The 27,436-nt window shown below is 38.3% G+C and overlaps 1 protein-coding gene across 5 annotated transcripts; it reads left to right on the forward strand.

The window, feature by feature from the left end:
• The first annotated feature begins 52 nt into the window (after positions 1-52).
• On the forward strand, positions 53-21,607 carry ZFAND4 (zinc finger AN1-type containing 4). 5 transcript variants are annotated; one of them, XM_027718580.2, is made up of 10 exons: positions 53-192; positions 878-1,180; positions 8,478-8,553; positions 8,655-8,722; positions 9,245-9,431; positions 13,204-13,351; positions 14,169-15,350; positions 15,961-16,015; positions 18,354-18,468; positions 20,721-21,607. In XM_027718580.2, the coding sequence occupies exons 2-10, from the start codon at positions 997-999 to the stop codon at positions 20,854-20,856; spliced, it is 2,151 nt and encodes a 716-aa protein (XP_027574381.1). In that variant the 5' UTR covers positions 53-192; positions 878-996; the 3' UTR covers positions 20,857-21,607. The 5 variants fall into 5 exon arrangements, with proteins under 5 accessions (XP_027574381.1, XP_027574364.1, XP_027574373.1 ...); XM_027718563.2 differs by having other exon boundaries at positions 54-192; positions 18,351-18,468; XM_027718572.2 differs by having other exon boundaries at positions 54-192; positions 13,207-13,351; positions 18,351-18,468.
• The last annotated feature ends 5,829 nt before the right edge of the window (positions 21,608-27,436 follow it).

The following is a 27,436-nucleotide window of genomic DNA, read 5'->3' on the forward strand; positions in this document are numbered from 1 at the left end:
CGTCACGGGGGCGGGGCAGCGCGGGGGCTGCCGGGCGGTGGCGCCTCCCTGTCCTGCCCCCCCGGCGGCGGCGGCGGCGGCTCCGGTTGCGCTCCCGGTGCACACGTCCCGCCGGGCCCGGCCGGTCCGGCGACCTGCAGCGGGCGGGGGGCAGGAGCCGTGTCTCCCCCCGAGCGGGCCCGGCGGCGGCAGGTGAGGGGAGACCCCGCTCTCACCCGGCGGGCTCCGGGTCGTGGGGAGCGCGGCTCCCGCGGAGACCCTGCGGCGGGAGCGCCGAGCGCGACGGGGCAGAGGGGCTGTGCTCGACCCGCCCGGGTCCAGTCCCGCAGGCGCGGCGGTGTCCGTGCAGGGCAGGGAGGCCGGGGTCGTAGGCGGCGGGGCCCCGCGCCCTGCCCGGGGTGCGAGGCCGCCCCGAGGCGCGGGGGCGGCGGGAGGGGGCGGCTGCTCGCCCGCCTTTGTTCGCGGCCGCTCCGCTCGGCTGCCCGGGCTCGGCCCGCCGCCCCGGTGCGACGCTGGGCCGGGCTGCCGCCTCCAACTCTGCCTTCCCCGAGCCCAGGCCAGTCCCTGGTTTTGTGCCTTTTTGGAGTTTTTCCTCGATCTCTGACACTGCCGAGGGCTCAGCCCCTCTCGGGAGGTGTTAGGCGTCCAGTTGTCATGTCGTTTGTGGAAACAGAAATAGCAAGGTTGCACCTGGAATGCTGACTGAAACCAGAGTCCTAAAACTACAACATCACTAATATATTTTGTGATTATCTTGCACTACCGATGTAGTAACTTACTGTTTCAGAATAAGAATTTTATTGTTCATCAAGAATAAATTGATATTCTCTTTAACAGTTATGTTCAGATGCTAGAACTGTATTTGTTTGCTTTATAGGTGAAAACTCCTAAAGATGAACAGCAATGCACCACACGTGTCTTCAAAGCTGACTTGGCTAGAAGTGGAATGTAGTTTCCTGACAGATCTTCTTACAAGGAAGTTGTAAATCCTTTCTAATGGCCAACAAGAAAGAGCCTCCTTTTTTCAATAAGGATAGTATGGGACCGTTTCACTACAAGCTTCCTTTCTATGAAACTATGGAGCTCTTCATTGAAACGCTCACAGGAACGTGCTTTGAACTGCGAGTTTCCCCCTTTGAAACAGTTATTTCTGTGAAAGCTAAAATTCAAAGACTGGAAGGTACTATTCTCTCTTATTTCAGTGTAAACTTTATCATTTTAGAGGAAGAGAGGAAGTCTTGTTTTAAAAATTATAATTGCTAAAATCAAACCAGAAAACTTTAATGTCATGTTTAGTAGTATATATATAAGCTAGGTGCTCAGTTTTTGTTTTAGATTTAATTGGAGTTGAGCTGTTTTTCTGTTCTTTCTTTTTCCTATAAGTTCATGGCTTAGGATTCACTGGAATTGCTGTGTTTGCTCTTCTGGTGGGTTGGTTGAGTTGTCGAGGTTATTTTATACACAATTATTAAGGTTAATCTTAAAAAGGTTATGGATTCTCTGACCTAAGTTGGTTGTTAACCAGCAGGGATATAATCTTGAGCCATGCAATATGTCTGTTGTAACTGAGCATACTTTAAACTTGCTGCTATGCTTGTTGCTTATTAGGTTAGTCAGTTTATGGTTTTTTTATGACACTGCAGTCACAAGAGCAGCTGCAGTGCAGGCAAATCCCAAAGGCAGCTTTAAGTTACAGATTTGAATTTTCTTTAGGTGTGTGATCTTTTGCTGTTAGAGGTCTGGCTAGGCAATGCTTTGTCTTAAAGTGATGAAGTTGACACATCTTGCAAAGTGAAAAGCTCCTTTAAGTTATGGAGCCAATCCTGATGCTTATGCAAGAAGAAAAGGTGTAGGTTAGTCCTCTCTTACTCCTTTCCCTCTAGGCTGAGAATGATCCTGCATGAAAAAATATGATTTGAAATATTTAGATATACATATTTTAACTACTTTCAAGCATTGCATTCTCTTTTTCACTTAGGAGGGGTTAAAGATCTATAGCTGCAGAAGCTGAGAGTGTCAGAGTTGCTAACTTTAAGAAAAGGGATCCTGTCTTTCCCTAGTATACCTGTGTTTTTCATCCTTCTGTCTGTGTGAAACCCATTCTCTGAGAGATGTAATATGATGCTTTAGACTTGAATCTAAGATAACTATTCTCATCTTATGGAAGTCTGCTCTAAGGGATGGGGGAAAAAAAGGTAGCTGGCACAAGTCTTAAAACACAGAAGCATCGCAACAACAGGGGGGAGTTTTTGTTACTGAGATCCACATGGCAGAAGCTCCACCATACAGGTAACTGTAGTTTACATCCATCTAGCTCTAGTAGTGCAGCTGTGTGGATATGCTTTTGTTTCCTGTGGACAGGGCCATAATTAATCACAAGTCAGAGAATGTGTTAAGATGCTCCTGGAGGCTAGAGGTGAAACAAGAAAAGGAAAGGGTTTCTCTTCTCTCTGATTGAACGTAGGTGTAGGAGAGATACACAGAATGCTAACTAAGGGTGAATTAAAAGGTAGCAGAGGCAGTAGAGTACAGGAGACGGCAGGTTATCTGGGCAGTGTCTCTGAAGGAGTGAGCTTTAAAGGATACATGAAGAGATCAGAGGGAGATGTGAAGAAGAGGAATTTGTATTTCTTGTAGTCCAAAACATGAGACTGTGAATACATGTACTGAATTATACCTGTAACTTATTATTGTAGGCTGGGTGTGCCTAGCTTATAAAAGTATCATCATTTTCTTACTAGAACAGCTCAGTAATGAAGTTACAATATTACTTATTCAGAATTTTGTTCACATGTTGTAGTTCATAGGATGATAAGGTAATTATGACTTAGGTGCCTGCTGTATAGAATTAATTATTAGTAAGTAAATTTCATTAAACATGGAAGATGAGTTCACTGGTGATTATCATTGAATTGCTAAAAGTCAGCTGAAATACCTTGATACTCCATAACAGAGTTAAAATATTTGTAATGTGCTTATTAATACAATTTATGGGAGACAGAGTGAAAACAAATTGATCAGCTGTGTGTGGAGGGAACAGATACACAATAACAAATTAATTTTATGTTGTATTTGTGGTTGCTATTGCATGTAAAATAATAAACAACTTTTCAGTGATGGAGTTCCTATTATAGTGCACAAATTCGAACAATAAATCACTCAGGTGGAGCAAAAATTTTAAATTTGTTGTGATTTAGCATGGGAAGGAGAAAGTTTGCATCTGTTCCTGTTTCCGCTGCTGGTTTTCACTTTTTGTTATTGTATTGTGTTAACTTTCATGGGGTGTGAATCTCTCTCATTTAAGCTGCAGTTCTGGCTGGAGAATGTTTCCTACGCTGCTGGAAGACTGTCTAGGGTCCCCAGTATGTGTATTGTCTCTGTAGACTCATTTGGGTGCTGAGGATGATAGTGCATAAGCATACAAAAAGACACGTTTGAAAAGACACTCATTTTGAAAAAATGAGCTGAGACTGGAAACCTCCAAGAAAAAAATCTAGAATTTTATCTGAAGTTAACAAATTTGGTCAAATATTGCCAGTACCTCTAATTGTAGGAGGCTAATAATGAAATTAAAACAAGACGAATTGATCTTTGTCAACAACTGGAATCTCAATAGCTGGAATCTCAGTAGACTGTCTGCACTGTAATAAAAAAACATAATATGTATGGCATGTTAGGAATTTTGTATACTTCAGATACTGTTTGTCATTCTTGGTGCCTATTAGCAATCTGATATGGAAGGGCTTTGTTTACACAGCTGTAGTAGACATTGATACCTTACTAAGAAAGAGCTCCATGTCTCCAGCTATCTGTTTTCAGTGGGTTATAGTCAGTGAAGAATATAGGTAAAAACTTACTAATGGGTTCTAATTCGTCTGAAATTTCAGTGCAAGTCTGCTCATAAGTTGAAGATAAAGCATACTGGATGTGTGTTTGGGTCAGATCCAGGAATTTGTCCTCAAATATGTTCCATGCTAAGTAAGCACAAGATTTGTTATAGATGTTGATTTTGAAGCCCCTAGAGTAAATCACTTCTAGTCTCAGATTCACTGACTGAGCCTTTTAAAATGGTTCACTGTGGAAGAAATAGCCCCTTTGTATCTTCTGGTGGCATAAAAGCTGGAATACACACAGCCACAGCACAGCACAGTGCTGCTGGCAGTGCTACCTACTCCATTGGTTTTACTTGGTTATTTGGGTTTGAAGGCAGGATCGTGTGTTGATGGACATGGATAGGATGGTATCCGAGTTTCAAGGTGGCATGAAAGACTGAGCTTTAACATATGAACAGTACTTAAAAAAGCTGGATTTCACTGAAAGTGGAAGTAGTGGGGTTTTTTAAACTGAGATCTCTTTTTGCTTCCTCCGTTGCACAAGTTCTTGTAGCTGTTGGGCTGGACAAAGTTTAGTGTTCTTCATTCAGAAACACCAATTATTACACTGGATTTTATAGACAGAACATTCAGCTAGCGTATTCCTAGTAGTGGTTAATAATTTCATCTGTTAAAGAACCATAGATAATAACTGTAAACATGTTTGCTTGGTAGGATAGGATTGAGTCTCAAGGGAGCGGGTGGGCTTTGGGATTTGCTGATGGTATTATTGTTACTGGCTTGTGGGAATTAATTTGCATTCTTCAGTATGGAGTGTTAAGGCATTCATTTACATAGTTAGCTTTAAAATAAGAAAAAAACAACTTGGTCATGATTTGTTCAGTGAGTACTTGCAACTAAATTTTATGGTCTGTGTATGTGGAAACATCTGCCATTTTAGATGAAAATTTAGGTGTTCTCTTGTTCTTGTATTACTGCAAAGGGGAAAAACACAACCTGCTTTCAGAATACATCTTAATTTTGAATGCTTGTGTTCAGCAGGGAGTGACAGATGCAACAACAGTTTTGTTGGGGTGTGTGTGTGTACTTTCAATTCATCACCTGAGTTGTTATTTTTCTTTGGTCTTTTTACTGTCCCTATTTTGCTGCCTGTGTACAGCAGCTTCATCTTAAACAAAAGGAACTGGAAGAATGTCAAGCAAACTTCATGTGAATGTTGTAATTTCTTTCAATATTCTGTGAATTCACAGTATGTCATAATGATATTTATTACTATTTGCATTAGAGAAAATAGCTGTGCTTCTGCCAGGACTGGAGAAGTGGATTACACGAGTGTAATGAGTTTGTAACAGAGTCAGTCTTGCTTTTCTTCCGTTTACTTCTTTTCCCCTATGTCTTCTATTTGATTTGTCATTTACCTGTTTACTGTGCTGATAGATACTACGAGTTCATGAAGCATTTCTTAAGCTTGTGCCTTTTTTGAGCTGGGAAAAGACTCCTGTGAATGCAAGACTGCCCAGATCAGATGGCTGCCCAGGGCAGAATCTGGAAGGTGTAAAGTAAGGTCACCTTTGTCAGGAAATTTTGTGGACTTGTATTCAGTTACTGGAGATTTGCTCTTGTTAGTCTCTTTGTCAGTCCTTTGGATGAACGTGCTGACTGCCATTTACACTACCATGGTTTCTGTCACGCAGGTCAGAGATGGGGAGTTTGACAGTAGGAAAGCAGTCCTGCTGCTGTAAGTTATGAACCTTTGCACCTCTTACTAGTGTAGCTAGTTTCTTAGGGAGAACAAGACTGTCAGCCCAGCCTCTCCTTAAGCAGAGGCTCCAGCAATTTCAACATTGAATGAAAGATAAGTACACTCTTTGAATTTTGACTGTGAAATGTTTTTAAACGTAGTAACCTTGTACCCACAACATAAAATAAAGTTTGTTCTGAAATCTACAGGGATTTTTTTTTTTCTGGGTCAGACTTGACCACATCACCTGTGGTGAGCCTACTTAGCATGCCAGAAAGAAGAGTACAGGAAGGAAGCTATGCTGATTCAGAGACAGCATAGAGTACCTGCTTCTCTCTTCTTCTCCCCTCATTTCGGTAGGTCAGATTGTCAGTGCATCTGCAGCTGTTTCAATAGATAGTCTGCAAACTCTTCTGTCTTCCTGTATCATCACCTGCCTAGCTCACTTCCATTTGAGCACTGAGATGCAGTTTATTGCTGTACTTACCTCTCAGTACTGATTCAGAGCAGGGCAGTGATACTGTCATGTGCTGCTTAGGGGGAAGGGTAGTGGATGGGTATATCACAGTTCTCATTATTGCTGGCAGTTTTACATGCTGATCCCATGTATAAATGTCTCCTCAAGAAATCCTTACTATAATCCAGAAGAGACAGCTGATGCATGTTTTGCTGCCTGTGAAACTATAAAGCACATACCATTTCCTCCATGTATAAATACAGAATTCTAAGAAAGCAGCATGAAAGGGAATAAGTAATAAAGACGTGTCTGTTTCCAATTACAGCAGAGTATCATCTTTTCATCTGTTCATTTCATCAAAAATACATTGTCATTGTTGAATGAGCAAAAACATGTTTCACTCCAGTATTGCCAGCTGCAAGCCAGCCTTTTTAACAAATACTGTCTCAGTTTATCAAAGTAATTGGAAATTGCTCCTTGGAGGCTGCTGAAACCATAACAAGGGAAGACAGTAATGATTGTTTGTAATCAGAAGAGTGCAAAACAACACAGAAAACTTCACTGTAGACTCGCTGGCTCTTGCCAGCTTGTTTTTTTTCTTACAAGGCAGACTTAAAACATAACCTATAACCAGCTATTAAATAGCTGGGAATGTAGTAGCAATTATGTTAGTCTACTATATGAACATATTCTCCTTATAAATGTCTTGTGGACTTCAGAGGATATAAGATTCTTGTTAAATGCCTTCCAAGTGGAGTAAAGTTGTATTAATCATTCAAAAAAGGGAAGGTCTAGGTATGAGCTGTAGTGAGAAAAGGAAATTCCAATTTCTAAAGCTTAAAGAATAACAATTCCTCCAAAGTACACTCCTCCTTCTGCCCAGGGACATCTCCTTAGCGTGTTTATTCTTCTTGAACTCCTACTTGCCTGTTTATTCTTCTTGAACTTTCACCAGAATCTGGTCTCCTTTTCTTCCTTGCTGATGATGGGTGTTCATAGCTTTGTGCCTTTACCTAGGAAGGAGCTACTTAACTGACCTCTTGCCACAGCTTGCTGAGCATCCTTGCCAGCCTTCGGAAGCTGAGATGTTTCTGGAAACTCGCTGAAGGGCTCTCATCCTTGTGTTTACCTCTTGCTAGATGTATTTTGGGAAGTTCTACTGTGTGGCATTGCCACTTGCATTTCCCTTTAAGTATCTGAACATGCAATGAATAAAAATATAAGGTTATTTTAATGTAACCTTCAGGAAAATACATTTATAGCTTTTGTTTCTTAGTCTGAGGAATAGTGTTTAGACCTTATTGAAAAGGTAGGTCTTGACCTCTATAGATTTTCATTTTAATTAAAATTTGTCAGGAATGCGCAGTGAAATCTTAATTACTTGGGTTTCACTAGACAAATTGAACAACTTTTTCGATGCTGGAGGGATGATTTTTTTTTTTCCCAAAGACAAAAAAAGACAGCTATTCATCTTCCATTAGCCTTAATTATATTTGTTTGATGGTCTGAGATGTCTCACCCTTTCATAATTGTCCTCATTTGTATTCTATCCAAAATTTGGGAAGTGGTAGCATCCTGGTAAAAATGTGTGAAGATCTCAGGTTGTACCAGCTTATGCTTGTTATCTTTAATGTGTATTATATTTGTATCTAAGTGAGTTGACTATGCAGGCAAAAAGCAACAAAAGTTATTTGTCTAGAATATGGATTTTTAGTAAGGAACAAGTATTCAGTATGTGTACTTTCTTTTAACAAAAAATGGCCAAATCGTCCCAGAGCTTGAGTTGAAAATGAATATTACTGAATATTAATAAAATGTTCTGATGGCCTAAAGAGCACCCAGAACAAAAGCGTTTGTATGAAGAAGTTTAATTAACCTCTGTGGTACTAAATTATATGTGTGAATTATCAGGTTCCAAACCAAGCCAGGATAAAAACACATTTGCAGTTGTCACCACTGTAATAGAGCTGCCACCAATTACCTTAATATGACTGTCTGTACTGTGGACAATACAAAATATCAGTCTGTGATTAAATTATTCAGCAGTTCTGTAGGTACAAGTTTTATCCTGTTTTTCCTGTCAGTTGACATAAAGTTCTGAGGTCATCTCAGAAGTTCTCCCTCATCTGATGACTGGAAAAAGAGGAAATATTCAATAAGCCTGAAGCAGTTGAACACTTCTGCAGACCCCTTGTTGATGCAAAACATTGAACTTTGTGTGTGAGCTAAAGCCTTCTGAAAATCTTAACTTTGTTTTTAATAACTGTTTGGAGGTTGGATATCATGACTGAAGGCTGCTCAAGTGCCTGTCCCTGTCCTGCTTCCTCTCTCCCGTCTCCTGTGATGCAGTTTCAATCCACCAGCCCCACACTCTTTAAAGAATTAAAACTCCCCAGAAGCCCTTCTACCAAGCTCCAATTTTTAGTCATTTGTTTGTTTTGTTTAGGTATTCCTGTCTCTCAACAGCACTTAATTTGGAATAATACGGAACTGAAGGATGACTATTGTTTGAATGATTATAAGTAAGTATAGAATAAAATTATATTTCTAATTAATGTTTCTAAATGACTGTTAGCATAAACAACAGAAAATGCCGTAAAAATTTATTTATTGTTATTTGCAGCATTTCAGAAGGCTGCACTCTGAAGTTAGTTCTGGCTATGCGAGGTGGACCTGTTAACACCAGAAGAGGTAGGTGTTAACTAAGTTAAAAATAGTGGTCTTTCAATGTCTTATAACTGTAAACAGCTTCTCTTAGCTAAGCATTTTAGACAATCAGACTTAATTTCAAATTAACTGGAAAAATACTCAACAAAAACGGAGGGATTTTTTTCCCCCCATCTTTTCTTTCTTAGCATACCAAGTACACTTTGTTTACTCTTAGTTTATTTCTATGTATAGAATCATCAAGTCATAAAATCAGCAATTCTTCACTTGAAGAAAAAATGATACTGTAATGTTGTTATACAAATAATTTTTAAAATATGGTTGGTAAGAATCAAGCATTGTTTCAGTCAGATGGTAAACTTGGTTATGTAGATCATCTGTATAGAAATGAAAATGGAGAAATACCCTTGATGACTTTCACTTGGGAAAAAACTCAGCATATCTTGTAGGTTGGGAATTTCTGTTAGAAACCCAGGTGAGCTCTCAAAGTTGATCAAAACAACAATAATAATGTTTTGGTTCTGTTTTGGTTTTTTGTCTTTGTAGTTCCTGTGAAAGACCCTATCAGGGAAATGGCTGAATACATGGATCCTGCTAGAGACAAGACCTGGGAGAAAGGGCCATCCAACAAACAAGTTACCTTCTTAGTATATCGAGAAGGAGATAGGTTGAATTTCTTCCGTGTGGTTGACCGGGGCGATGGCACTTTAACACCATTATCTGAGTCTTTGAGGTAAAGTTGGTTTTAATCTTTATATTATTCTTCAAAAGTGGGTTGCTGTATAATTTTCAGCTTTATTTGTTGACTTTATCAAAAGAATATCTGGAATATGCAAGAATTATTCCCTAAGGTCTATTACATTGCTGTAACTGGGTGGCCTAGCAGCACAGTAGTGCTTTGTGGTCAGTGGTCATGCTGATGGTTCTCTTAATCACTGTGTGCATTAATATAGGGAGATAAAGCTGACCTCATACTTAAGGCAAATCTCAACATTCCAACCCTTTCTGAAAAGCGGCATTTCACAGGAGAGTCATTTTGACCATATAAGATATTAAAACCTTCAGTTAAGCACTTTCTCTTCTATCTTAAGGCATTTGTTTAGTTTTGTAAACATTTCTCTGTTCAGGGCATAATTTTTTTTTCCCTATGGATATGACTTGACCAAATGATTAGTCAGGAAGACAGTAGATTGGCAGTGCAAAATCCTGTGGGTTTTGTTTGTTGGAGTTTCTTTGTTTATTTTGGGGGGGTTTTTTGTTTGGGGGGGGGAGGGGTGGCTTTGTTGTGGGTTTTTTTGGGTGGGGGTGTTGCTCTATTTTTTTTGTGTTTTTTTTTTTTAAATGTACTAAAGTAATTACTGATAGAGCTAGCCTTTGGATTTAATTATGACTCAGGTTAGCTATTGCTGACCTGTTTCAATCACTGTCAGAATCAAAGTGCTGTTATCATCAGAAGAGCAAGTATGGCACTTAACCTACTACATTGTAGTGAGCAGTTTAGTAGTCTTTTTCTAAAGCTATCAAAATTGGTAATATCTATTAAAAATTATTACATTCTGGTTTTATCCTGCAGCTTTTGGGTAGGGTTTTTTTATCCCCTCAAGGACTTAATAGTTGTACAACTGTGAGGAAAGTAGTCCCTATTCTGGAACTAGCTGCGTTTTCTCCAAGGCTAAGGCTTGTGCTGTTTTAAGTGACTATTCTTGTTTCTGTTTGCAAAGTGAAAGCAAGAGCTTTGTGCTGGGTTTATATTCAGTGTGTTTGTATTCAGTCATACTAATCGTATAAACTTCTATAAAAGATCTGTACTTAAAAAGTACTGACTGAATGAAATATCAAGGTTGAATTCCCACATTGTTATATAGAGTAGAAAGACCTAGTGTTTGATATACAATTACTAGAGAGAAGGAAAAGACACAAATATTTTTGATCTGTGATCTTTAGGCCCCTGCACTCTTTCACTAAATAGCCACATATGGTATTGTGTGTAGGTTTGAAGTAGGTTAAACCAAGCGTGATTGGTAAGAACTGACAACTTTGCTGCTGCTTTGGGCTAGATACACTTCTGCAAAGAGCAATCCAGTGCAATTCTTGTTCTCACTGATACCCTGCCTGTTACCACATCGTTCCTGTTTAACCTTTTGACTCCAACGAACATCCAAACCAATCCAAAAAGCTGGGACTGTGGATGCTGTACTGTGAGTTATTGCAAGGAGTTGTCATAAGGAGCTCGAACTTTCATTTTTGAGTAGAATGGGCTCCCTGGTATCCACCTACATGTTCAAACCTTTGTGTGTATGTGTGTTGAAATGGAAAAAGTAGCAAAGGGAGGAGAGAATGGGAGCAAATCAGACCTTTTCATGTGCTCTTTATAGAGGAAGACTGTGAATCACTCTGAATACTAGTGTTTTCCACACTGACAGTTAAATGTGTTTCTGTGTGTGGGTTTACTGATGACTGAGCATTTTGAGGCACTTGTTTATCAGCTTTTCTCACTCTGTGTGTGTGTGTGTGTGTGTGTAGCAGGATTCAGTGACTGAAATTTAGAAATGAGACGTTGGTTTCAGTGTTTTATAGGTCTCCAGATAATTTTATTTTATCTGTGGTTGAGTTAATGGTTAAAACTTGACAAAATGTAAATGCATACAATGATCATTGTCTCTGGATTAAAAGAAGAGTGTTGAAGTTCTAGTGGAGGGTGGGCAGACACTGGTGCCAAAAGGGTTTCAGCAAGCTAATAATTTTTGAGACATGCATTTTAAAAGCAAGAGTTCAGGAATGTTGACACCAATGGACAAAGTAAATTTAAAATTTACTCATTGGAAAATAGGCTGAAAGTATCATGAAGATCAAAATTCCCTGTCCAACTTTTATAATTTTACAATACATTAAAGCAAACAATCCTTGTGTTACTTCCTTTTTTTTTTTTTTTAGTGTTTTTGGCCCCTACTTAGTCAGAAAATTAAAAAGAAAAGGATAACTATTATTTTTGCATTTAAAAAAAGGCAACAAACAAACAAACCAAAAAAACCAAACAAACATGAGACATGCCACTTTACTTCCTATCCTTACCTTGAAGGAAGGGAAGTTCAACAAATTATTTTGAGTTGGTGACTCAAATCTGTGAGAATTAAAATTTTGAAATTATTTTTTTTAGTGTTGGGTTTTTACCAGGAGAGGTATGTAATATGCATGCTGACTGTCCCCATATGGAACCATTCAGGTCTTGGTAAGAATTGACCACCTATTTTGCTGACTCTTGCTTTGAATTTGCTGCCATCTTGCTCTTCATAATGTCTCCCAGCTGTGCTGCCTTTGGAATTTTGCTACATCTTAGGGAAATGGATTTGGAGAGTCAGGGCAAAACATACTGACTCTTGACTAAGGGCAGCAGAATATTTCCAAGAATCAGGTAAGATGCCAGCTCTAATTAGTGATTTATTTTTTTTTTGTACTGACTTTCTTGTGACCTTTAGTTCTTCCTTCATCTTTTTTGAGACTAGAAATTTGAGTTAAATCTACTAAGACATTTGTATGAACACAGGGGAATTGCCTGATTGTCATGATTTCCGGATGCTACTAAGACATTTGTATGAACACAGGGGAATTGCCTGATTGTCATGATTTCCGGATGCTGACAGCCTAATGGAAGAACTAAAACACTCTTTAAAATGTACTACATACAATGTTTAAAATTTATGAATTTGTAATGAATTGGACACTCCTAATGGTTCTTTCATTTCACTGTCAAATGTTGAAATGTTAGTGATAATGCTTTATTGCTTCATAGGAAAAACAAGTTAGATGCTGATTTTAAAGCATTGAGGTTTTGCAGTCTTTTAGAATGCAGAATGGAAGAAGGAAATGTCGTGCTATAAACTTCCGGTGGCTACTGAGTTAAAATATTTTGTCTTGGGATTAGCAGTTCTAATCTATTTATTTTTTTCCAAATGTGAGACTCTTTGGAAACCTAAACTGATCTTTTTCTTTTTTTTTTTTCTTTTTTTTTATATTTTGAAAAGGAGAAATAGAATATCACATCCACACGGGTGACCCCTCCATTTCCATTTATGGTGAGAACACCCCTCAGGATGGATAGAAATTTGGACTTTTCCTTCCATGCCAGTGTCTGGTTAATTGGAAAACTGATCAGCTTGTTGTCTGAGTCACACACTTAACAGCTTTGGCATATCTTCAGGAGACATTTGTGGAACTGGATATCCCCTCTGTGGGGAAAATATATAGTGAGTGTGAACCAACTGTATATGATATAACAACTTCCCAGAAGCGTGGCGATGTTCAGATTTCGGCAACATCACTTTGCTCTTACAAGGGATGCTTATGTGGATAAATGGATTTGAAATGTCTTTGCATACAGTTTTACATAATGCTTTGTCAACAGATCAACTACGGATATGACTTCCTAGTTGTGAGAATACTCTACATTGAAAACATGATTAAATTACTTGATTAGATGGTGAATACAAACTTTCTTTTATTTTCAGCAGTGGTTCAGTTTATAATTTATATGCTGATGATGAAGATGAGACAGAGGCATCACCTTCTGGGCAACAGATTATTGAGAATTCAATTACTATGAATAAAATGAAACTGCTCAAGGCAAAGATGGAGAACATGAATCTGAGTAAAAAGGTGAAATTATGATTTCAATTTTTCTGTCGTAAAATAAAAAAGCTTGGGCTTTCCTTGTGCTGGCTTTTCTAAAAAGCAGATCAGATACTTTGCTGTCTTGGGAAGTGATCAAGGATTTCTCATCAGTTATGTAAATACTCTTGTATAAACATTCTGCGAAGGGTTGGTTTTCCTTGGATCTATCTGTCCTAATTGAAAGAATTCACTACTGGTCCTGGATTTATTTGCATGGGTAGGCTTTTTGGGTGGGTGGGTTTTTGAGGTTTTGTTTGTTTGGGGTTTTTTTCTTCCGGTACTTCAAGTAAGCATTGTTTTGCAGTACTGCTCTGGTAAAAGTCGATGTTTCTCCTAAATGAAACTTCACTAGAAGTACTGTAACTTAAAAAGCCCATAAAGTGAAATTCAAGAGTGAGATTACCTTGAAGATAAAACATCACACTGGTGTTCATGAGTGACTAGGTTACCTAGATTATACTTTCTTTCATTTTTTTGTTGCGTTTGAGGCCTGAAGTTCTTCTGGATAACTTTGATGGCATTCTGGCTTCCCTTTCCTATTTCTCTGACATAAGACCTATTTACTGAAAAGCATTTTCTGATTATAATCTTTTATTTTAATATTCAGATGTTGGGGTGAAGTCTTGATGGCTAGTAACATATGACGGAGTAGAAGGAATGATTTGGTCCTTTCTGACCTTACGCTGTCTGAATTCCTCGGAATATGTTCTCAGTCACGTCTTTGAATGCAATTGGAATTCAAATACTAATTGTTGTTCTATCTGTGGTTTGTTTTTTTTGTTGTTGGTTTGGTTTTTAATAGCCTAAGAAAACTGTCAAGGTGAAACCTCGTCCTCCAATAACTCCTCGACCATCTAGTGGCTCAGTGGCTGCTGCTCGTCACCGTTTTTTACGAGTGCTCCCCCATATCGGACAGTCGTGCCTACCTCCTCCTGGGAATTCGCATCAGTCGGAGTCTTCCCAAAATGCACTTTCAGCATTGGCTACTTTGGCCACTGCTGGCAGAACAATGCCATCCACAGCTAATCACTTCCTTAAGGAAGATGACACTTGGCAGAGCAACTCTTGGTCTCAGCCAGTTGGTAGCATCAGGTTACCACCGAAAATATCTCGCGTCGAACTAGAAAATGCAAAACTACCTATAAATAGTGTTCTGACTCCTGTTTCATCCCTGCCTGTGAATTCAGAAAAAGCATCTGAAAATGTGACCTCAGCAAGTGAGGAGGATGCTCTTTTATTTCCAAATCTAACAAATGGAGAACTGTATGGAACAGAAGAAGAACACCTACCTGAATCCGATGCTTTTGCTTTTTTAACAGAAGGAAGCACCGCTGAACAGTGTAGTGAGATATATGATATGGGAAAAGTGAACTCAGAGCTTGAGCTGCCTGATGGAGACAAAGAGTCTAAGGTTGTAGAGCAGCATAGAAAACCTATTGGCAAAGTGCTGAGCACTGCAGCAATGGAGACTGGTCTTCTCCGTACTCGTGAATTAAGTCCTCAGAAAAATCTGCTTTTGTCACCCCTTCGGTATTCGGCGCAAGCGGCGTGTCACAGTTCTCTGAAACCACAAGCACAACCCAGATGCTTCGAGGCTGGTAACTTGAGATCTGCAGCCTCCCCAAATGTGCTTCAATCGTTGGAAGTACGTAGCATAGCAGACTCCTCTTTTCCTAGGACTGCTAGATTTTGTAGTGTGAAAGTAGAGTCACTTGGAAAAAGACCTGATGTAATTTCTAAAGCAGAGGATAGGGACATTACAGATGTGGCTAGCAAGGCATCCAAAGAATCTGTGAGTTCTGTAAGTAACTTAGGATTTCTGGCTTCGCTGGCCCGAAGCACAAACAGGGAAAGTTTACAGAGTTCCTGTGGTACAGGCAGGTTTCGGACTTCTGGTATTTTACTACCTACAAACCTGCAACATTTTCAGGAAGAAAGCTTTAGGAAAACTGCTCCTCCAAATGAACCTGCTGAATATATTCTAGTGAGTATTAATGCATCCAGAGAAATCGAAGTTTTCCTGTCTTTTCTGATACTGGTATTACAAAACTACTCTGTGTGTATGTATGTGTCTTGTCAGGAAAGGCAGATGGGGGGAGCGGGAGATGTGTTTAAATCCCTGATTTGTCTTTAACTGTTTTCTGAATTTCTGTTGGTATCTTAACTGCCTTATCTAAACAGGTCCTAGAAGTAATTTTTCATAGATTAAAGTGTTTGTTCAGTTCACAACTGAAATTGTTAGTTATTGTAATGGTAGAATAATGAATGTGTGCGTTAGAAGTGTCATCTGACTTCTGCTGCTCACCGATTGTCGTTGATTCCAAAGTGTGCCCTGTGACTGGCACCATATGTGCCAAGCTTCAGCTCTAATGTGCTTTGTTGCTTTGAAGTATGGGGAGGTTTATTATATAGTCGTTTAGGGTAAAGCTTTATATTGCAGAATTTTAACTTAATCTGCAGAAGTTGTCTTGGACTCTTTGTAGGTACATTGATTGATAAAACATTGATATCAAATAAGCCAATACCACACTGTCTCAGTTTTCATTTAATTTCCATCTGCTAGTAATTTCCTTGTGGAAATTTTTTTTTTTTAGTCTGCGCACGGGCTTGGAATGAATGGAAGTATGGCAGCTGTAGGGAAAAGAGTAGGTAAGTAACTTACACAATAATTAAAGATGACTCTTTAATCTTTCCTGGTATATCACATATAGAGAGGACAAAAATAATTTATCTTTGTAAGGCATGTGGCTTTTAGAGTCCTTGTTGTTTTGCACGTCTATAGCATGACTAAACTTTTAATATTTTTAAGCAATTCTTTAAAATACAGATGGCATCCAGATCTTAAGTTGACATAACTGCTTTTTTTTGACATAAACTTTTTTAATACGTCATGAATCCTGCATGTCGTCTGTAGATATAAACATGACTTTTCTGTGCTGAAGTTTCCAAATGTCAGTTCTGTGAATAATTCTGAGTCTACTAAAATTGGAGCCAAATTTATCAGTAGCATTGTCTTTAACACTACAGTCTGAGCAAAAGAAAAGCGGGGAGGAAGCAATAAGGGCATGGATGCTGAAGAACACTGATATAGTGCAGATTTTTCACTATTTTTTGTACTGATCATCATTCTTTCCCTCCTAATCTTGGTAACTATGGAATGCTTAATGCTTGACATCTACTGAAAATGAATGTGTTATGCGTAGATATTAATTTCTTATGTGATTAATTCTCCTGGGAGGAAAGGAGTTGTCTAGATTAAAACTTTTAATTTTAAAACTACTTTTACAGCTCTTCAGACAGCAAGCTAAAGATTTTCAGCACATTTAATTTTTCTTCTTCACATCTTTGACTTGCAGCTTACAGGTTTTCTTTTCTTTCTGTATGACCTTAGGAAGAGGCAGGCATGTATTCCAGGATTTTAAGATCTAGATATAGAGAATGAGCTAGAAAATAGATGTTCAAATAGCAGCTGCAATAGGAAAAATTATGTAGTTGTAGTGTGGGAGAAAAAACTGCTAAAGTAGCGGATTCTGCCTTTGTTTCACAACTGGGGTGCAGCTTTCACTTGTCAGTCAATTAATAAACAGGTCTGTCCTTGACTACTCCTTGGTAACAGAGGTGATACCCTAAGAGCCATGTCTGCATGATGGGAAAGCCTACTAACATCAGCATCGTTTTGGATAGAACTATGAAGAAGACACTCCTCTGGTGTATCTTATGTCAGACAAAAGTGTATTTTACAAAAGATACTAGACATGAGAAAGACCAAGTTGGTGTCATCATATCATGCAGGCTTTTGAGAGAGACATGTCTGTTGTGTAACTGGCTGAGAGACAGAATCAGTTTTCAGTGTAGTTGCTGTCAGGACCGTAAATGTGAGGACAGTGTGTTGTTTTTTATGGTCCACAGGGCCATCTGTCTTCAAACTCTGTCTCTTCCACAAACTGGGCTAACTGAAATAGTGTACTTTTAGATGATGAAGTTGTTAGCGTGGGCAAACACTACCTGGAAGTTTTGATGCTAGGAAGCAGTGGAGTGGGAGAGGATGGTAGTGATGACTGCAATGTGTAGCGACTGCCTGGTGCTGCTGTTGAATGTAGCCTGCTGTATCTCAGCTAAGAAGTGACTTATGTTGGGATTAAAAGTGTCCTGGACAAAAAAATACTTTTGAACTCATGAGATCACTTTTTGGGAACATCCTGACAATAAAATGGTACAAACACTGAAAGAATGTTTGAGAGGGATGCATTGCTCACTTTCACTGTCCCAGCATGTGGGAAATACGCATAAGCAAGTTGTGGACAAAGAGCTTACTCTTACAGAGGGAAGGAAGATGCCTTTTCTTTACATGCTCTCCGGTTAATAAAGCAACGGCCAAGAATTACAGGGCAAAAAGTAAAAGTAAAGTAAATTTTAAAGTATAGAAATTTTACAAATAATTGCAAAGTGCCTAATGTAACCATATAGCTAAATAGAGGCCTGTAGTCTAATACTATAGTTTGTTGCAATTACGAATACCAGCAAGATTTTAAAATGTTGCCGTACTTCTTTGGCAGACTACTACACTGAATATACTAGATGCTACTGGAATGCCCAATTGATTCTTTGTAAAGCCATTGTGTGCAGTGGTTTTCCCAATCACACTACATATGTTCATTTTGCATTTGAGAAGACCATTATGAGACGTGTTTCTTAATTTCTTTTGTAACTTTCTGCTTGTGTGAGCTTTTAACAGGTGTTAAAAATAACAGTTTTAGGTCCCACATTGTGATGCCTCTTCCAAAGGTGTTCATAGGCTTGAGGTGTGTTTTCTCTTTTGACTTTCAGGTTGGTTTTTTTTTTCCCCTCTCTGTTTAGGCTTTGGGGTTCCCACCTGAAGTATTCTAAGAATTGTAAAACAAATTTGGGTTTCAAAAGATAACATTTAACTAGTCTGTGAATAAGTTAAAATAAAATATCTTTGATGTCTTTCTACTTCTGAAAGCAGGTGAAGCAACCCATCTTCCACCTGTGAATGGCTTAATTCAAGCAAAAAAGAAAATTACAAAGCACTGCTTTCTTTGTGGCAAGAAAACTGGATTGGCAACCAGCTATGAGTGCAGGTAGGCTGAGCATATAACCAGCTGTTACTCAAAATTGATAGCTGAGTTAACCAAAAAGTTTTCTTTGCTGCATGGTATTCCTTAAGCATGGAAGATTAAAAGGCAACCTTCAAAAAGGTTGGATTTCTCAGTTCAGCAAAACTGCAGGAATTAAAACTCAGGAATGTTGTACCTGTTCTGCTTTTGAGGTGTATGTTCTTCCAGGAAGATCAAGAAATGGAAGGTATCAGAATGGAAGATGTCAGGAAATAAAAACACGATAACAAAAAAAGAACAATGACATTTTATACTGGTGTGAGTAGAACTTGCTAAAGGTACATGTTCTGCGAAGTTTCTTGACAATAATGATATGATTAACAACTGAGGAAAAACTGGTTTTGTTAGAACTGGTTTTTCAGAAAATCTCAGATGTGATTCTATTGCAACACATTTTCACAGATTGTGAATTTATACAAATTTGTATTCAAGAAATTTTTTATTTTATGTGTGTTCTGTTTCTTGCAAGACTTCAGTCACCTTTGAGCATGTAGAGCATTTCAAAAGCAGAACATCAGAGTGCTGGTTCCCCAAATCATGACTTGCAAACAACACTATGAGACCTGATGCTTGGTGGTGATCATGAGGAACTTAAAAAAAAAAAAACAAACAAAACAAAAACCAAACCCAAAACAAAAAACCCAAACAAAACCTGAACAAAAAACAAACAAATGAAAACCACTAAAAACCCAAACAAACAAACCCCCAAACAAATGAAAACACAAAACCCCCAAACAAGCAAATAAAACCCAAGAAAGCAAACCACCAAAAAAACACCTGCTTTTTCTGTTCATCTTGGTTATCCAGGAATTTTCTCCCACAAGATACTTTTTTCTCAGTATTGTTTCCTATGAGCTAATCAAGGCTGGAGGCTAATCAAATGTGAGGGTTGCATTTAGAGCTAATATTGGTCCGTGCCAGTCAACAGCCAAACGAACGAGACTTCAGCCACTGGAGAATTGTATAGGAGAGTTTAGGGTGAGGAATTGCTTCCCTGCTGACTCTTCAATTTTTGATTTTGTAACAGTTTTGGACATTGCACACTCCCTGCTGAATGAATAGCTGCAAGCTCTTCTAAAAGTAACTAAGCAGCTTGCTTAAGATAAAAAATAAAAGGGAGAAATTGCACATCTCCAAAAATAGTATTTGGTTTGCTTTCTGAAGGAGCAACCATATGACCTTTTACTAAAAAAGGAACATGAACCAAATAGAGAGTACATTCATATGAGAGAAGTGGTGATTATGGGACCAAGAACCAAAGAAAAGCAAATTTACTACCAGACACACAAAACCACTGGAACAATAGCTGAAGAGTTTATTATGAACCCAGATAAACAGATAAATAAATACAGGGTTACAGTCTAATAGTGAGACAGTAAGTTGGATGGGTAATGCTTAATCAATTTCAAGAGAATTATTATTTTGAATGATGTCGTTCTTTTACTGTCAGAAAGCATTTTTATTGAATAATTAGGCTATCAGGACACTAATATCAGTCTCCACTTAAAGCACTTGTCCAGATCAGATACTATATCTTTTCTCCTGTTAGGGGTCTTAGCTGCTGAACTGTAAGTTTGAAGGCAAAAAACGTAATCTTAACTCATCGAAATTGCAGCTGATATTGGATAGATGCACCGTTTTCCAGTCATATAGGAAGTTATGTTCCCTATAGTTAGTCTGTCTGATGTCTTTACAGCTGCATAAGTCTGTATTTATTAATCTTAAATGACTAATCTGAGTTTATGCCAGGCAGAAGTTGTGCCGAACTAAACAACTCTTTTGATGGTGTGAATGATGTGGTGGCTTTGAATTGAAATGCATTACATGGATTTCACCTGACGCCATTATTTTAGTTCCATGGTTTTGTCCTCTGAATTACACCTACTGATGTTGTGTGAGGTCTTTAAAAAAGAAAGAAAGTAAACCAAAGCTCATAATTCTTAATTTATAAGTGTGTTTGATCCTTGCTAGCTGGTTTCAGGAGTACTGATCTTGCTTAGCTTACCAGTTGAAGAGACTGTTGGGTCAAAACTGCAACATTCAGTTAGAAAAATGTTGTTTTGTTTTGTTTACCCCACCAGTTAGTGTTATCAGACAAGAATGTTAAGAATCCAAACAGCTATGTCAAATAACACATGATTAAGCAAAAGCTCTCCCAGCACGTCAGAGCATTAAAAGCTTCTAAAAGCTTCTTGTAACTTCTAATATTTCTTCAGATGTGGAAACAACTTCTGTGCAACGCACCGCTATGCAGAGACCCACACCTGCACCTACGACTATAAGAGTGCAGGGCGAAGGTATTTGCAGGAAACCAATCCCATCGTTAGTGCACCAAAGCTTCCCAAAATCTGACATGGTTGTGCTGCATGTGGCCATTCTGCTGTTGAAGAATTGTATTGAATTGAGAGAAGCACTTGCTTTAAACTGCATAATTTTGCCATGCTCCGTATTTGAAGATTTGCCAAGTAACAAAAGCACATGAGGATGCATCCTGTCGAAGAATAATGTGAACACTACTGCAGTTAAGACTTTTCCTCTTGAGTGAATGAAAGGTTAAAAACTAGTTTCTAAAAATTTACACTATGATTAACTGTTACTGCACGTGTTGTGTTTTATATTTGGAAAAGCTATTTCACTAGACAAGTCTTTAAAGATGCACTTTACTAACTTTACTGTATAACCAGAGTTGAGGGGGTGTTGTAATGAGGGTGTCATGTAATGTCTTCTGTACTCTTGCGTTTTTGTCCATTAAGTTATTTCACTAGAAAGATCCTCCTCCTTCCCCTTTCTTCAAACAGCCTGTTTTGAGCTTTTTAAGGGGATAGTGTGTTCAGCCCCTCTGTTTCATTCTGATTGGAATTCATACATTGTGTGTCCATTCTGAAAATTACATATCATCTTAATCACATTTTCTTAAAATAATACTGTTTATATGACAAGTTTGTTTTTAAATAGAAGGTTCCCTGTTTGTTGCCATTAAATATAAGAAACAACTTATTTTAACTTTTTTTGTAATCCTAGATTTTTTTAAGACTTCACAACTTGGTTTGTTAAGATGTTGAATGCTGTTACTGGAAGAAATTCTAATAAATATTAAATTTTATTTTGGTTTATGTGTTCTAAATGCACAAAATAACTTGTCTCATACAGCATGTTCCTAAATTGAAAGTTGGGCTCTGTTGGGAGCATAAATATATTTAATTTTTTTTTCCACAAGCACTGGCTCATATCTGTTCATGCTGAAGAATTCCCACCAACTTCATTAGGAACAGTGTGACCAACACTGTGTTCTTTTAAATAAACCTGAAGTCTTACTTTCCTGAAGTACTAGCAAAGGCAGAATGGATGTTCAATAAATGGTATATGTTCACCTTTCTCCCCTCCAGCTGATACTGTGTAAGGGCAGTTCAGTAAATGCATTAAACACCTCTAATGATCATGCAGCTACTGCAGAAAGTGATGTTGGAAGAATATACCTACTAGAAAACTTTCCTAATTCATTCCGTTAATGCTTCTGAAATATTTTTATATAAGTTGCATTAAGTGTTCCAGTACAAAGAGATTAATAAAAACCTACAACAAACCACTGAAACAAAAGAAATCCCCCCACATTGTATTTATGTAATTGAATGTCATGGTCCCTGTCTTATCAAAGTCCTCAGATACTTAGTTGGTTGTGGTATTAGAATGGTCTATGCTGCACTCAAACAATAGCAACTTATGAGAATGAAAATCAAAAGTTGGGCCAAAAAAGACACTCGCTGAAAGAGGGAGAAGTAACTTGAAGAATCTCACCCTTGGAGGAAATCCATTTCATGTAGTCTACCTGAAACTTCTTAGACCTGAAGTTTTCATGGAGTGACGAGCTTGGAAAAAATGTTTGCAATCATCCTTCTGGGCAGTGATAAGATAAAAATGTAGTTCTGTGTGTGTGACCTTCAGGCTTATTGTTACTGGAGAAGGTTGCATATGGTATGAAGAACATGTTACTGAGCTGTGCTAGGTACCATGAACATGCCTGTAGTTTTTATTTCCTCTCCAGCATGGGACAGTACTTGATGCTGAAGGAAAAGAATAAGGAGCATGACAAATGTGCTAGTGATTTCCCAACAATTACTTGCATGCAGCTCAGAAACTTTCTGAAGACAGAAGCATTGCTGTTTTTGAAGGTACAGTAGAGATCTGGTAAGAAGTAGAATTAAAAAATATCATCTGTCATCACTTAGTCTGATTTTGCATAAGTATAATTGTCAGGAAACTGTTTTGCAGTGCGTTAGAATGGCCACACTCAAATTTTAGTAACACTACGTAACATGTGTGGCAGGAAGTCTGAGTCACATCTCACTTGACTCTCCCTTTCTGCATATATATAATGAAGTGCTTTTTCAGAAAATGCAATGCAGTAATAATTTAATTTCCCTGTGTGTAGCTTCTCATAATTTTTATTATAGCTCATTCTAATTATACTTAATACAGATGTTTCTTCTGCAGAACTCTCTACTGGTTTTATTCTCATACCAATACCATGTTACAGGCATCCATTTTCAACCAGTAGTACAGTCCTAAGAGCACTTTAATTGTATCCTTCCACCTGATAAGAGTTTCACTAAGAAGGTTGTGTGGTTAAAGAAAAAGTTATATTTGTGAGCCTTTCCAATTTTTCAAGAATCATGTCCCAAATTTTCTGTATATTTCTCTCTCTAAAGACTTTTTTCTCCAGGAGTTTAAACCATGTCATCCAGCCACATGTGGATTTACTCCTTGAGCCAAGTTCTTTCCTGCAACTAATTCTTTGAATAAAAAACCCAGTTGTAACCATTATCTTTTGGGACCACTAGATGCATCTTATTAGAAAGAGTCAAAGACTGTTGTTTCAAAGCCATCAAACCTGTGAAAGGGAATGCACTATTTAATTAAACTTAAGAGTTCAGTGTGTGTCTTGCCTTACTAATATGTGAGTCCCTATAGCTTAGGTTCTGCTTATTCCAGTCATTCCTTCTCCCTGCCACACACACACACAAAACCAGTGGCTGGGAGAGTTTGCATTTTTAACTCTTTTGTTTGTCAATCTTGATCTCCATCGTTTTTATCAGTGAGTCCATGAATAAGCCACTGTGTTCAGGTTTCCTGTCAATGCAATTATGTAATTTTTTGCTTTATGTTCTTTTATAGTGATTATGTGCATATTTCTTAGAAAGTATTTTAGCCCATTCAGACAATAGCAAAAAATGTGCATAACCAGCAATTTAATAGCATTAATTCAATAGCAGACAGCTATTCTCCAGCTGACTGTAAGTCTTCAGTGCAGTATTGGTACTCTGGCTAATTTGAAGCAGTTTCTGCTGGTGGTGTTCAGTGTAAGAGAGATTTTGTTTGTTCTGCAGTATCTTACTTGAACGAGGCTTGCCTGGTAATTAGATCTTTTTCAGAAATTATGATAAGCATCAGTCTGCAAAAGAACTGCATTTAGAAGTGTAATCCCCTCGTTTGTGCATAACACCTCTACACAGGGACTTCGTAGCAGAAAACTTGTGTTGGTGTTTCTCTTAACTTTCTCTTGTGTTGCCTTTGTGGGTGAAGCTGCAGAGAAGCGACACCAGGGGGCAGCGGAGGCATTTAAGAATGGCAAAAAGTTTTCGTTTGGTCCAAGAATGAAATTTACAAAGAAATCCTAAAAGAAGAGTGTGATTATTTGTTCATGACTCTTATTCAGCCAACTCTGAACAGATCTGAGGAGGTCAGAAATAGAGTATGTTCCTTCTGTTTTCCTAATTCCAAAGTTTTTTTTAAAAATATGAATGGAAGAGTACCTCAAAAAGTATGTTTCCATGCTGGGTTTTATGAGGTAATTTGTTGGGTAGTCTTAACATATTGTGGAGTGAACAGCTCTCCTCTCTTCTTTCCCACTAGCCCTCCAAATATGAATTTCAGAGGTGTCTGCTTGCCAAGCTATGCTGGGTGGTAGATTTGTGTGGTAGAAATACTACCTTGTCCACATAATTTCTTACTTTAGAATGACAAATGTTGCTGTCTCTTTCTTATGGATACAGGGTGAGGATATGAAAGGGTAAATTCAATGGGATGTGAGGAGTGTATGCCAGTAACTGCTAAAGTGACCGCTCCTTACTACTTGTCTTTTCTGGCCTTCCAATTCAAGCAGCTTTACAGGCCATCAGCGACATAAATTTATTTCTAAACCACACTTTAAGGATGTTTCAATCCTTTTTAATCCATTCTTCAGAAAGACTGATACTATGTACTGTACATATAGTATGTGTATATATAGCTACGTAAGGATTATGTATTCTAATCATATCCGGTTGGTGAATTACTGCTGAAATTAGGTGTTCTGCCCAGCACCAGAAATTCAAAACAGTACCTAATCACAAAAATAGTATGATTTACATGGTTTGTGATTAAGAGGGTTAATGAGCTGGAAATAAAACCACTGAAGTTTTCTAAAAGGAAAAATCTGGGGTTTCAAAATACCCTGTCATCTTTCTCTGTGTGGCCTTTTTAGCAAATGCATATGTTTAAAAAAAAAAAAGGGGGGGGGGAAACAAAACTCTTTTTTCTCTCCCTTCTATCCCTAAAGTCAATGTGCAGACAGTCATTTTATTTTACTTGAACTGATGTTATTTGAACGGTAGACTTGGATTTATTTTGCCTGAATCTAATTTGTACTTAAGTACAAATTAACTGGAACTGTTGCCCATAATGGGCCCTATTTGGGATATGGTAGTGATTTGCTAAAAACCTACACTGGCTAGTGCAAAGTGGCAACACGGATATATGATGAAATACCTTTGTTTTTAAATGTGGTCTTGAGACTGAGAGTTGAATGACAGGATTTCTTCTTAGCAATCACCTGTCTTGGCAGTGATCATAGGTAGTTCATTTTAGGGAACACATAGGACTCATCAAAATAGATTGGATTAGCTTCAGATTCATCCACTCCACCATCTATCTCTGGAAATAGAAGGTAACAGACACTTCAGAAGGTGCAAGAATTCTCTAACCAAGTATTCAGGAACAGGACACTGGATCTTACCTCCTGTGCTAATGACTAGTCTGAATTGTGAAGAACTTGCTATCTCAGTGTACAGTATGATATTAATTTGGATGTCCAAAAAGATCTAAAACTATTTTTGAATCTTGATTGTTAGTTTTGCTCATTTATAGGTAATGTGAAAAGCATTTTCTTTCACTGTAGTTTTGAATTTCCTACCATTTTTAAATTGAAATTCGTTTGGTCTAGTGTAACGAGAAAGGAAGAACAGTGTCTCCTGAATATTCAGTATGTTCTGTCTTTGTATCGCATCTCCTCTTACTCATCTTTTTTATGGTAGTAATTCACTGTCTTTACAAATCCTTAATTATGCTTGCTGCCCTCCAAATCTCCTCTAATTTTGCATTATACTTTTCAGTCTTATTCACTTCCCTGGTTCTCATTTTCCTGTACTGTATATTTAGCTATAAGGTACTGTTACAATGGAAGCCTCTAAAATTGTGATTAAAATAGCACCTGGTAAAATATGCCCAGGGTTCTTCCAAGGAGGTACTGTAGAAATGCTTACTATTATTACTCTCTCTGTAGTCTGGACAGGATGAAAATAGCATTAGAGTATGAGGAGAAAATGTAGGAAAGCTCTGTAACGGGAACATGTAGCTGAGTTCAGCACAATAGCTGTGCTTATGAGGAAGATGATGCGTGTGGTTTGTTACCCAGAACCAGAATGCCTATTTTTATGCCTTCACCACATCTGCATGTTGGATGCATGCAATCTATTTATTGCAGTGGGTGGAGTCAAAGCTGAAATATTGGCTGCTAAAAGGTAGGCTCAGAAAATGTCATTCCTTCTCTGCATATCTGGGTTTGGGATGAGCAAGTTACTTTCCACACACACCTCAATGGTCTAAGTAACAATGTGGAAGTGAAGAAAACCAGCCAGATCCTTTTTCCAAGTTTTGATCAGTACAAGAGGAAACTGTTTTTCTCTCCTTCTTCAAAGTAGGGGAAGGAAATGGTGAGCTGTAGTCCCAGCTGCAGTACCACCTGACTTCTGGAGAAACATCACTTGCCCCTGAGCTTCACTTTTTTTCTAGTCTTGTTCTTTTCTAGTCTTCTTAGTCAATGCCTTGAATAAGCATTAAATTCACTGAGATACAAAGAAAGGACTGAAGTACTTTTTCCTTTCTTTCATTTGGATACTAGATGACTTGCAGTGCTATAAGCTTTAATCAAGTGTGACACCTTAAAATTGTTGATTGGATTTCTCTAGAGCCAGTTCACCCATACCTAGATAACAAGTTTTATGTAGAGAAATTACCTTAAAAAGTCAGTTTGTGGTATTTGCCAACATTTTCTTTAGTTTTGAGGTTCAGAAAAAAGAAAATACCTATGAATGCTTCTACAGAGGATACGGTTTTGAGGCCTGGGTTAGGCTTTATTACTGCAAGAGCTTATCTGCTCTGGTACAGATTCAAAGCTGTATCCAATCTTGTCAGTCTTCAAAGGCACCCTCACATGACTGTTGCTGAAGAGTTGCTGAAGTCTGCTGGAGTCTGAAATTATATGCCTGTTTGTCACACACCGTGCCAGATTAAGCCTGCTGCATGTAGGGCTGGCTACAGCCATTGTCTGCTGAATCCACAAGGGTCTGACAGCACTGTAACTGGGAGGAAGGTTACAGTTTGGTTTGCAGGCAGGAATGCTCTTTTCACCTATTTCTTTCCAAGTGAGACTTTAATGGCTGATCCCACTCTGTTCTAGAGCTGGGTTTCAAATGATCTCATCCTAGTGATTTTCCAAGCCCAGGTTTTGTAGAATGTATTTGCTGCAGTGTTTATATCCTGCATCTGAGACTGAAGAAAGTTTGGTAAGTTTCAGGTACTTTGGAAAAAACATACGTTAAGATGTCACCAAATTACC

Source organism: Pipra filicauda, unplaced genomic scaffold (assembly GCF_003945595.2).
Source record: "Pipra filicauda isolate LSUMZ 115617 unplaced genomic scaffold, ASM394559v2 scaffold96_size2947999_pilon, whole genome shotgun sequence".
Classification (NCBI taxonomy): domain Eukaryota; kingdom Metazoa; phylum Chordata; class Aves; order Passeriformes; family Pipridae; genus Pipra; species Pipra filicauda.

Coding starts and splice junctions, on each gene's coding strand:
- ZFAND4 (XM_027718563.2), top strand. CDS start 997: ATGGCCAACAAGAAAGAGCCTCCTTTTTTCAATAAGGATAGTATGGGA. Junction 8,554..8,654: donor TATTGTTTGAATGATTATAA/GTAAGTATAGAA, acceptor TGTTATTTGCAG/CATTTCAGAAGGCTGCACTC. Junction 16,016..18,350: donor AGCTGTAGGGAAAAGAGTAG/GTAAGTAACTTA, acceptor TACTTCTGAAAG/CAGGTGAAGCAACCCATCTT.